Source organism: Astatotilapia calliptera, chromosome 14 (assembly GCF_900246225.1).
Source record: "Astatotilapia calliptera chromosome 14, fAstCal1.2, whole genome shotgun sequence".
In the NCBI taxonomy this organism is placed as follows: domain Eukaryota; kingdom Metazoa; phylum Chordata; class Actinopteri; order Cichliformes; family Cichlidae; genus Astatotilapia; species Astatotilapia calliptera.
This window is the reverse complement of record NC_039315.1, coordinates 12,840,603-12,852,787: the sequence shown is the minus strand read 5'-3', so window position 1 is coordinate 12,852,787 and position 12,185 is coordinate 12,840,603. Positions and strand designations below refer to the sequence as shown.

The 12,185-nt window shown below is 41.7% G+C and overlaps 1 protein-coding gene across 2 annotated transcripts in view; it reads left to right on the top strand.

Moving 5' to 3' along the window:
* igsf9ba (immunoglobulin superfamily, member 9Ba) overlaps nucleotides 1-12,185 on the top strand; it is a 69,124-nt gene that overhangs the window by 34,309 nt on the left and 22,630 nt on the right. For both annotated transcript variants that reach the window (XM_026191692.1, XM_026191693.1), the window contains exons 4-7: nucleotides 2,887-3,038; nucleotides 6,968-7,085; nucleotides 9,237-9,378; nucleotides 11,882-12,027. In XM_026191692.1, the coding sequence (XP_026047477.1) occupies nucleotides 2,887-3,038; nucleotides 6,968-7,085; nucleotides 9,237-9,378; nucleotides 11,882-12,027 (558 nt within the window). The remainder of the gene's footprint in view (nucleotides 1-2,886; nucleotides 3,039-6,967; nucleotides 7,086-9,236; nucleotides 9,379-11,881; nucleotides 12,028-12,185) is intronic.

Sequence of the window (12,185 nt, the reverse complement as noted above, 5' to 3'; positions counted from 1 at the left end):
GTTGCTTTTCTTGAGTAAACGTACTTGGCTGCATACATATTGCAGCCACCAGTGACAATCAGCGACATACTATACATGCAGAAACTCATAGTGAAGCAGCGGCACAGGGTTGCCTCTTAACTAAAATAATGCATCATGATCCGTTTAATGTAACCGCCGACCCATCAACTGCATGATACGTAAATCAGTCATGCATTTTATTAGAATCTCCATTAATCTGCTGTATCATATAATGTAATGAGTGTTAGGGAGTGAGAGGGCAAAATGGACGGGCAGATGTCTAAATGTGCTAATTGGCCAATTTGTTTACTCCATGCCAGGTGCTTGTGTGCAGTCTAAGCATGGCAGCACTCCCAGCGGCAAGCGGTGACCCACTTGTATAGCAGTGCCTTTTTCCCCCTATTTAACTAAACACTGTGCCACTACTTATAATCAAAATATTATGTTGAACCACTGAAAGCAGCTGGCTGAGGAAGCCACAGTTTATTGGCCTGCAGGAGCTGGTGAACAGCTCCCGTGTGACTCTTAGCGAAGCTCGGATACATCAGGTGGAAATGCAGCAGTGTTACAAAGTGGTTTTGTATTAAAAAAACAAAGCAAAAAGAAGGAAGCCTGCAGGGGAGCTTGTTATCAACCCTGGTACATGTCCCACTGTGCAAGTGTTGCATCATGTCCTATCTGAGGAATGCCTGTTTGACTTAGACCCTATTTACTTCAGATTTCTGAAATGTGTCTTGGACAATTAGCTCATGAGTGGACAGCACTAAATACAAGTGTAAATGACCGCCGAGACTCATTATTCTCACTCAAACAACGTGGGACACATTTGGCCTTGTATCTTTTGTACTGTAAACACTAATTTGTCCTGATGCCCAGCGAAAACACAACGGGAAAATATGTCACCAGTGTGTCGGTTTTTTGGCTTGTGTCCCGTGTCTCAAAGTCACAAATGACTTTGGCCTGACAGCTTCAACAGTTGAATCATGCGTACACATGTTCTTCTTTGCTTGACGCATTTTGGATGCGTTTTCTTAGCTAGTTCTTGCTCAGTCAAAATAACTGTGGACAAAAATCTTGGGGTCACGTGGGGTCAGCTGGAGATTGAAAACACACGATAAACACTTCTATGCGCTCTCCCTAACCCTAATCCTATCCCGCACTTTGGGAGAGCAGCGCCAACCACTGCTAGCAAATGCTGCTTTGCAATATCAAACTAAAACATTTAACTGAATCCTAAATATCTATTGAGATTATCTAAAAAATAACACACATATTATGTGTATTATAATATCTAAATAGCCTCAAATGGTAAATGGCCTGTAGTTATATAGCGCTTTTCTAGTCCCTAAGGACCCCAAAGCGCTTTACATATCCAGTCATCCACCCATTCACGCACACATTCACACACTGGTGATGGTAAGCTACATTGTAGCCACAGCCACCCTGGGGCACACTGACAGAGGCGAGGCTGCCAGACACTGGCGCCACCGGGCCCTCTGACCACCACCAGTAGGCAACGGGTGAAATGTCTTGCCCAAGGACACAACGACCGAGACTGTCCAAGCCGGGGCTCGAACCGGCAACCTTCCGATTACAAGGCGAACGCCCAACTCTTGAGCCACGATCGCCCCAAAGAGACTCAAAGATGTCTCCACAACATTAGCATGGTTATTTTGTTGCCTTCAGATCTGTTTTTCTGGTGTAGGACTTCCATGCAACAAACTCTCAATAAGATCCACATTTCCACTGTAAACTATTACAACAAAACCACACTTTTGACAGAAGTTGAAATGAGCCGGCGCATTTGTTGAATCCGGAGAGTTAACTTTTGTCTAGTCCAGCCTGTGCTTTGTAGTTTTGTCTGTTTGTTGTTTGAATCCTCTCTATTCTTCTCATTCCCTTTACTTTAGAATTGCTCACAGCAGATTGCTGCACCTGCTTCTGCTGGAAGTCTCTTCTTGTTGATAGGGAGTTCTTCCTCCCCACTGTCACCAAGTGCTCGCCCATTGCTGGGGTTTTCTTTGTAATATTAAAGGTGCTTAAGGATGTAAAGTGATTTCAAATTACTACAATTGCGTATTCAATGGAAATGTCCACTGGCTGTCCACTTGTGATCCTACTGCCCAACCAGCTGTAAACAGATACCCCCTAAAATGGAAAGCTGTACTACATGTGCCTGCAATACAACAGCCGTGCAGAAGAGCCCAATGGCAGAATGCCTGAAGCCATCTTGGTGCTGATTCAATGACTCTGTGTCATCTTGGAGCCTGTAGTTTGCTGTGCTATTAGGGAAATCCCTGAGTGTAACACAAATTCAACAGCACTGCAAACTACAGTACAGTTTTCCAAACTTATCCAAAATGAAAAGGGGGGAAAAAAAGGACTGCACTTATAAGTCAGCTGCCATGCTACCTCAGTAAGGTTGTTCTTAGCCATAGAGATACTTTGCTTGATGGTGTAGCCAAACACATTAAACAGGTGCTGCAAGAGTATTACTGAGGACCGGGTGCGATTCCACCCCTGGTCATTTGGTGTGTCTCTTCCACCTTTCTCCAAATAAAGGCTTATGAGGCTTATGTTAAAGTAATATGCAGGTATTTAGTGATGAACCAAAGTATTTAACATGTGATGATGATTATGAGGTAAGGCAGTCTCAAAAGTTAGAAGTAACATGTTACAAAGGTCTTTTTAACACATCATGTGGTTACCATTGAATCAATCCAATCAATCAACTGCACCAGTCAATCAATGTAAGGAAAACCTATGATTGTGCTTAAGAAGCAGTGAGGGAAAAGGGCCTATGCCAGTCCATAGAATAGCTTTTGAGATTTTTCTGTCTGGATACTGGGATGGTACCAAGAATTCCTTGTCCTATGTTCTCCCCAGCTCCACCTTCATTCACGGAGACGCCGGCGCAATACGTGGAGGCGAAGGAAGGGGGAAGCACTGCGCTAAGCTGCTCTGCCCAGGGAAATCCAAAACCAATGATCAGCTGGCTGAGGGAGGGGGAGGAGCTTGCAACCAACGCAAAATACTCGGTAAGAAAATATCATGGACATAACTCCGATTTATGATTGTGTGCAAAAATAGAAGTGGGGTTTGTGCACAGATGGCATCATCCGCTGAGCCCATCTGTACTGACAGTATGTTGTGGACTATGTCTCACTCGGGCTAATGTCAGTTTGTTCTATTGTCGAGCTGCTTCATGAGCTGTGGTTTAGTCTCTAAACCTGATGTGTTGTCCGAAGTCTGAAAAAACAGCAGAACCATCCCATCGTTTTTGTACATTTGAAACATTGCACCACAGACTTGGTGTACAAGTAGTGGAAAGCTGCAGATATTTGGCTATTTAGGACACAATTATGTCATCGCTCCAGGATGACTGACAGTCAGGCTGTTCTGTCTTCCCTGTGATGTCGTTAGGAAAAATAAAAATAAACCCTGCATAATCTGAACAATTTTAAGCACAGCTTAGTGGCACACCTCACATTTCTGAGCCCTCTTTGTTGTCTGGTGATGCCTGACTGTTTTTTTAAACTCCCAAATGCAGACAGCCTGATGTCATGGCAAGGATATTTCTGGCACTGCCTCAGTGCTTGCAAACATTTAAATCAGGTTTGTAGTGTTAGTTGCAACAAATCAAAGACAGTCAACCCACAGCTCCATGACAGATGATTCAGTGGCAAAAGCTTCGACGAGCGATGATGCATTAGAGCCATAGGATGTTGGATCTTGAGTGAGCGGTGCAAGTGTCACTTTCTCTGGAGTGGAGGATCGCTTGCTCTCACTATACTATGAGAAGCACTACCTGCACCTACACGTCTGACCCCCAGCAAATTCATCTCTGGAGTTAGTCTTGCAAAAGTTAAGTTAGATATGGGAGGCTGACTCAAACATCAGCTAATTGCTAAAACAAAACGCACACACACCAGACGCACAAACGCCTGTAACAGATGCAAGCAGATTGCTGATCGTGTCTAAGAAGTGTAGCAACGGTGGTAATTTTTCATACTGCTTGTAATTGTTTTTAGGATTTTTCAAAGGTGCTTGCATGCCTTCACATTCTCGTATGTGTCTGATATTGCAGTCTGCTGCAGGCGCTATCACCTTTTCACAGCTGCCTGTGTAACATACAGCAAAGGAAGTGACAGCAGCACAGAAGCGTGTCTGTTAAAGGCCTCGTTTCCTTTCATTTTCGCCTTTTTTGCCCCACCATCAGTCGCCTCTCTTTAACACCATTCCCTCAGTAAACGATTAGACAACATTCTGATGCATTATTAATCTCCCCTTTTCGGCATCAATATTACATTAGCCCTAATATGAATGTTGCACTAAAAAGGAAAATCTTTAGTGAGAGCCAAATGCCAAATTCTAATAACCTCACTTTGCATTTATCGTCTCCCCTCGTACATTCACCTGTTTCTTGCTGCATCTCCCCTAAAATACGGGAGTGCTCCTTTCTGTGCTGAGAGGAGAGCTGTGTGTGTGTGTGTGCGATAGGGAGCATTAGGATATGTTTGCTCACCCACATGCTCAGATCCACGGAGACGTCATGGAGAAAGGGAGGAATGTGACAGACGGGGTTAGAGAGGAGCAGAAACACTCATCCTCCACATTCTCCTCCTTCTTCACTTTCCTCATTTTTTTAAAGCCCGGAAAAAAAAGATCTATTAAGTAACCAGGAAACTGAAAAAGAAGACTTAAAAAACTCAGGAAGGCAGTGGCAGCCAACCAAATATCATTCTCACTGGAGTGAAGTGCATAGGACAGAAGTTGGAATTCTGCTTACTTTCCTCACACTCACCTTGGATTGAGTTCAGCTATGGCACAGAAAGTATTGGATCAGAATGACGACCAGTGCATGTCTTTAGATTCTGTTAAGATTACTGTGTGTTAACATCACTGCTGCATTTGTGGTGTGTATGAGTTTAGTGATTTGATCTAACAGTGGTTTAGACTCTTTGGCTTTTTTAGATTCAGTGCAACAACAAATGCCAGGATTTAAAAATATGCTAGACCACGCTGTCCCCGAAACATGCTTGATAGCTAGCAATGACAAGCTAGCTAAAAATAACCTTTTGTGCATGAGTGTCTTTGTTTGTGTTACACTCAGCCTCTGACTGAACGTTTCCAGCAAACATTTCAACACTGAATGTCTGTCAGATGGCAGTCTTTTGTTGATGTCTAGTAATGGTTGAAAAATAGTTTCAAAATAAAAGTTGGGGGACCTCAATGTTGGCTAAACATACCTCTTAAATGTCACATGGATGTGGTTTGTTGGCAGATTGCCGTAGTTGCTCATCGTCTGCATAGAACATGCTGAATTGTGTACCACTGTGTGGCCATTTTCACCAAACAATAGCTAGCAACCTCCCACAGCTGCCAACTGGTTGGAGAATACACATTTTTCTTACAACCACTGGCTGACAGACAGTTGTCAAACAGTCTCTAGGCCTGTGTGCCTGAGGCTTTAGCAAAACACAAGCTACGTTTATTTCACTGTTCGGTCCAAATATAGACTGTATGTAAAAGATGGATGTAGCCACCGTTGATATTAAGCTTCATAACAAGACAAAGAGCAAAGGAACCAAAGGCTGTTTTTCCAAAGAACTCTATGTAAAGACAGGTTTTATTTACAACCCTCCTATTGGTCATTTAAAAAATAATGCAGGTTAAAGCACTTAGGAATTGGCTGCATTTAAAATTTTTATGTCTGCATTGAATCTATGTAGAGCCTACATAGATTTTGCTGCCAATGCACTAGTTAGCATTAGAATTACGAGGAAATGAGAGTACTGAGTGGGCCAGTCGCAGTTGTTATGAGCTGCCCGGGCTGCATATTCACATTTCTAGGGAGCTATACATCATGTTATGGCACTAGTTACAGTTTAGATTTTCAGAAGGGCTTACTGGTTACAATACCCCATGGCATAGATAGTTTAGAAACATAAATTCAGACCAGATCTCCAATTCTCACCTGGTATCCCAAAATACCTGAAGATTGGATGATGGGTGATGATTGGATGATTGGACTGCAATCATTCTTATATAGCATGCTCAGTTTGGCTCACCGAACAATTTTGCACTAATCACACAAAGAAAATTTTTATTTCAATTTTAGAGAGTGAATGCGGCTAACGATTAATGTAATTCATTTTAGCCTTTATATAAGCCTTGAATAAGAGAAGGTCATTTAAAGTAAATTGCATGTGAAGGAGGTGAACTGGAATTGGAAAGAGAGCATTATTTTTCTACTAAAATAAAGACAGTTTCATTCCTTCAGTCATTATTGAACCAACAAAGCAATAAATTCACCTTAAATCAGTGGTTAGTTTACACTCCTAGAACCAAGTGTGCCACACACGAGGGTGTTATCTCGCCATTAACATTGTTATGACGGCGATGCAGCTCCCCAACAACCTTGCAAAAGTTAAGCTCTGCTTTGTTTGCTCTGCTTGTACCATAAAGCATCTGAGAGACAGATGAATAGCAATAATTCTGCAGGCATAGCAGATTCTCCGCTCAGCTGTGTGAATGGACAGACTACAGCTGTGTGTGACATGAATGGACAGAGCCTCTCGCCACCTGTTGCATAATTTATGAGGTTTGGTTAATGTGTTTTTCCTCGCCGCTTATTGGTTCTCATCAGTGCCTGCACACAGGGATGTACGGTAACACTGAGTTAGACGTTACCAAGGTGACCATATGCAGGAATCACACCTGGAGCTAATAAATCAGGACACACTTGTGACTTTTAAGTCTTTTTTTTTTGCATGAAACTTTGACCTGTAGTAAAATTTAACAAACTACATGATCTGAACAGAATACATTCGAGGTACTATACAATTGTACTTCTATTCATCTATATGGTATCATTCTAATTATAACATAACAAGGGCTTTTAAGTTTTAAATTTGCCATATAAAGGCTGGATGTTTATTTCTTTCTCCTGCCCATTCATTTGCAGGTACACGATGGCAGACTAACCATCCTTGGCATCACCAGAGATGACAGAGGGGCGTACACATGCCGAGCCCACAGCGACCAGGGAGAAGTGCTCCACACTACCCGTCTGTTGGTTCAAGGTGATGTCTCCTCAGGATGAGTAAAACAGATATACAAGTTACAAATATAAAAGTCGAATCCGAATGTGTTTTGATATTTTGCCAGATTTTTCATTGAAAAGAAAAATCTTTCCCCGTCTCTACCAGAGGCATACCACTCTGATTGCATCGATATAGTAGTTAGGTTCCATTATTTATACTTAAAGGCAAAGCTCTGCACTCCTCTGGGGTACTGATGTATGTAACATACCTTCTGAGTCTGTATCGGGCAGTCAATAGCTCAGTCTGGGGCCTCTGTATGTGAATGTGTGCACAGCCATGTGTATACAACAGGATCTGTCTAAGAGCGCGTCACTGTCTGTCTCCGGTCCATTAACCAGGCTCTCTGCTAGACACAGATCAGATAGATGGTTGTGATAGCAGCCTCTCTCGGTCTCTTGATACAGCGGGGCTTGGGGGAGTTAACAGTGTGTATTTAACAAGCAACTGAGCATCTTGCTTTTAAGGTGTGTTTTAACGCTTGACTTCTGTAGGTGCAAACATAGCAGAGAAATAACTCCACTCCTTCGCAGTACAGTAAATGGAGGCACGCACACACACACACACACACACACACACACACACACACTGCAAACATGGTGATTGTTTTGTAACTTACTGAAGACTTAACTGGTGGTGCATGAGATACAACTGCATTAAGGCTTCAGGCCTCTGGTGGAAGTACCAATTCGATACCTGTTCTCTCTTATCGTTATGCAAGAAGTCTCAGTCATGATATGCGTATATGATAAATGCACAGAAATCTTTCATTGTAGTTTTGTAGACATTGCAGTGTTTTTGCAATATAACAAGACCAAAACCACAAAAACAAAAAAGGTTGATGCTGTAGTTTGTTTGAATATTACCATGAATAACACCGTGAAATAAGAGACGCGATTACTTCGCAGACGCGGAGCAATAACCAGGAGACATCTGAGGAGTCATGGTTCTCAGTCTGGTGATCTGTTTTTAATTGTTATGTGAAACATCTGCACAGTGATGTAAAAGGCTGTGCATGCTCAGAAGTGAACAAACAGGAGGTTTGTATCTGGGCCTTCTCATAAAAGACAGCTTACCTTTCATGGCTTCTGCTGTTTTATTGAGCGCTAAGAGCAAATCTAGAGCACTTCAGGAGATGAAAAAGGTTACAGTGTGAAGCATGCGAAACCAGAATGCTGACTAGTATTAAGTTTACAACAGCTGGCTGCTTACTGTATTTTAAATCAGACTGTGATGATATATGCTGTAAATATTACTTAGTGTGTGCCTTTTCTCACCCTGATTTGCACCCGAAAGAACAAAGTTGGTGTGAAAGCCTCTAAATAAGATTTTTTTTAAATGAAATTTCATCAATTTTGAAAAAAATTAATAAGTTTAGGTTTTAAAGAATTAAATTATTATGTTGGGGTTGGGGTGAAGGCGATGATATATGCCTAACATTCAATAATATAATTTTTTTTTAAGTAAAAATAAAACAAGAGCTTTGGGCACCACATATGTTAACTAATTTCCCACGCGTGGGACTAATAAAGGTTATCTTATCTTATGTGGTGCAAAGAACAAATCCACAGGAAGTTGTGCTTTTTAGCATCTTTGTGCTCGCTGTTTCATCCACTGTCAGCTTTACTGTATTAGTTCAAGCTTATGAAGCGACATGAAACATCTGCTACAAACCTTTCTAGACAGTGACTGTTCATCCACAAACAAAAGATGTCAAAAACCAGCTGAAACTATTAGAAAGTATTCACTGGACACTTTATTAGATACACCTTGGCTGTCTTGTGCTCCTCCACATCCCAAAGTTGCTATAAATATTTACATCGACAAGCAGTTGAACACCTATAAAAACGGCTGATGAGTGTATACTGCAAGCACTGCACTAAATATTATTGTAAAATGCCTTCTTTGGCGTTGGCAAAGCCTACACAGTATATACCTAGATAAAGACAGTGCCATCTTTCCATTTCTTTTTCTGGAAATGGGCCTGAGTCCATTTAGCAGCTAGAAAAGCTGAAATGGAGATGAAAACCAAAGCTGTAAAAAGACGGAAATTTTGAATTAACATTCATAAGGCGGATTGAAAAAAAGACTGCCTGCTTCAGCGCTTTTAACACTTTTTTCTGTTTCTTTCAGGGCCTCCATACATCGTTTCACCACCAGAAAATGTCACTGTAAACATATCCCAGAATGCACTCTTTACCTGCCAAGCAGAGGCATATCCAGGCAACCTCACCTACACCTGGTTTTGGGAAGAGGACAACGTCTACTTCAAGAAGTAAAGTTATGATCAAGTTCACTTCTGTACTGTGGCTGTTCTCGCTCTCAGTGTAGGGAAACTTGTTAGTTAAGCACTTGTGTGAGGTTAAGACTTAGTGATTTAAATCAGCACCATGCAAGCTGCATAAGGCCTTTATCCCTGAGCTTTTGTGATGTGATTGACATTGCGGGTCTCTGAGCCCTTTGCTGTGCTGCGTTTTGAGCGACTGTCCAAGGGTATTTAGTTTGTGTGTGCCATGCCCTGCTGTGACCCCAGAGGCAGTAAGAGTGGGCCTGCCGGGGTTCCGTCTGGAACGTGCCAGGCGAGTTAGTGCGCTCTGGTGACAACATCACATGACTCAGGCCTTGTGTCATCATATGCCTCTCATGCGGTGATGATATGAAGCGTAGCCAGGACCTCTGCAGGCTCCCCAGAGCTGGTGTTTAGAGTCTGAGAGGCTTTTGCAGTGAGGAAGTGACAGACAGAACAAGTGGGAAGGAAGAACTAGTGAATAGGGTTTTGACTGGCGGTGAAAACAAGTGTCTGAAGGACTTTCACAGAGGAAGTTTCCATACTAATTTTAAACAGCTTTTGTAACGTCAATCTTGATTTTTTTTTTCGTTCTTTTTTTTTTTACAGGATGGGAAAGATTTAGTTGAGGGACTTTATGATGAGACAGTCAGAATTTATGCACTGATCAAACTTTTAGTGGTTGCACAACAAGAGCCTATTGCCAAGTGTTAGAAGTAAGACACGTTTAATTTAAGCAGCTTACAGCAAACCATAGCCTTTAAGAACAGCTAGCAAATGATCACATGATTAATCACATGTGCATATATATAAACACTCTGGCTATATGTGCCATATGGTACTGAAATTTGACTTAGTGATCTTTTCCCTTTCAAAACCAGCAAGTTGTAAAGGACTTGATCTAAGTGTTTATAGACTTAGCTATCCCTGCCTCAGGTGTGTGCTCCTCTGCAGACAAATCCTCTGTTTGTTTGCCTGTGAACTAGTCCTACATGATCGGGACTTGAGCAGCCAAAATTGGCTCACAGTTACACCTTCAGCCCATGAAGATTCTTGACTACATTAGATCTTGTGATGTCACGTTTTAGCCGATTGCTACAACCACTTAGCTGTTGGCTAAAATGAACAGTTTTTAGCGTTTATGCACCTACAACAGCTTGAAAAACATCTCATTTTTATTTCACAGCTGTAACATTTCCACAAAAGTCTGATTATACATAAAATATGATTACATATGATGAATTTTAATAGTTAATTGTTGATGCCCTCATGCGTGTAACAGAACAGATCCGGTCATGTGTTCTGAGCCAAATGTTCAGCCTGTGTTATTGTAGAGAGGGCCAGTGAGATTTTTACATCTTTTAGCTCATCCAGCCGAAAGACAGATGAATTTATACCAGGGTGAGACTTCCATCGTCCATCCTGTCGTTCACAGTTCACAAGGACTCCTTCTGGATTAAACTTAAATGAAACCTGCACACAGTGATCGCCTAATGGGTATTCACCCTAACCGGTGAACTGTGACGGATCGTGAGCCAAATGAGCCGCTATGGCAGTGACCTTCTGGCGTTCTCTTGGTTTAATTCTCATTTTCACTTTTGCTGCTTGTTTGGTGTTGGAGAAAAAAGGAGAAATGAGTGAAAATACCCTTTGGCTGCTCTCTTAGTTACTAATAAATAATATATAGTCAGCATTAATGTTAATGATCCTGATTTAGTTGCAACACATAATTAAATCATTCAAACCAAAGTTATGTAACTGTTATATATGGGGTTTCTCATTTTTTTGTTGCTATTAATTTAAATGAAATTTACTGATTTACTGATGCTGATATTTACTGATACTGATGATCATTTGTTTTTGTAAAGAACTTTTTTGTAGATGCTCAAAACTCTCATTAAGTACAAATAAGCTGAAGGCAGGAGGAAGCAGATACCAAGTCTCAACAACAATTTGCGAAGCTCCGTGTGACAAATATGTTAGTTACCAATTAAGTATTTGACAAAATAATCTTTAACAGCTCTTTTCTAGAAGTATTAATATCATCCCGTTAAATAAATGTGATAACTCATCTGTATAATAAATGATCAACCATTAACAAAGCCCTGAAGGTCTTTTTTACGTTTACTTTTTATTTAAAGGCTTTTTTTAGTTTAAAGTAATTAATTATTAAAGTACTGAGTGAGTCCTGAGTATCTGTTTAAAACAAACAAAGAAAAATAAATTAATATTGTCTGCTCTGTCATTTTTTTTTTAATTGAAAGGGAAACCACGAGGGCCGTACCATTTGGCAGTTATGACAATTAGCAGATTTATTTGAGTCTCTCGTTTTGTACAGAGTGTTCTTTGGACCCCTCTCAGCTGGCTTCTGTTTGACTCTCTGCTGCTCTCTTATGGCACCTTGATGTAATTCAGCTCTGTAGATGTGTGCCCTGTCCTGTCGGTGTGCTTCAGTAACACGCTGTGATAAAACGTCTGTGTCTTCTTGCAGCGATCTGAAGCTCCGAGTGCGCATTCTCATCGACGGCACCCTTATCATCTTCCGGGTCAAGCCGGAGGATGCTGGGAAGTACACCTGCAGTCCGAGCAACAGTCTCGGTATCTCGCCCTCAGCATCAGCCTACCTGACTGTTCAGTGTGAGTGTTGCCATGACGACAAAGTGGGAGGGGGAGGGGCGGGGAGCTAGTACAGCGAGCCATGTGAGGAGCAGCAGCAGCAGCAGCAGTATGGAGTCTGCTTGTGCTGGAGGCTGCTGTAGTATTTGGCTGCGCTGCTCCTGTAATGCAAAGTAACC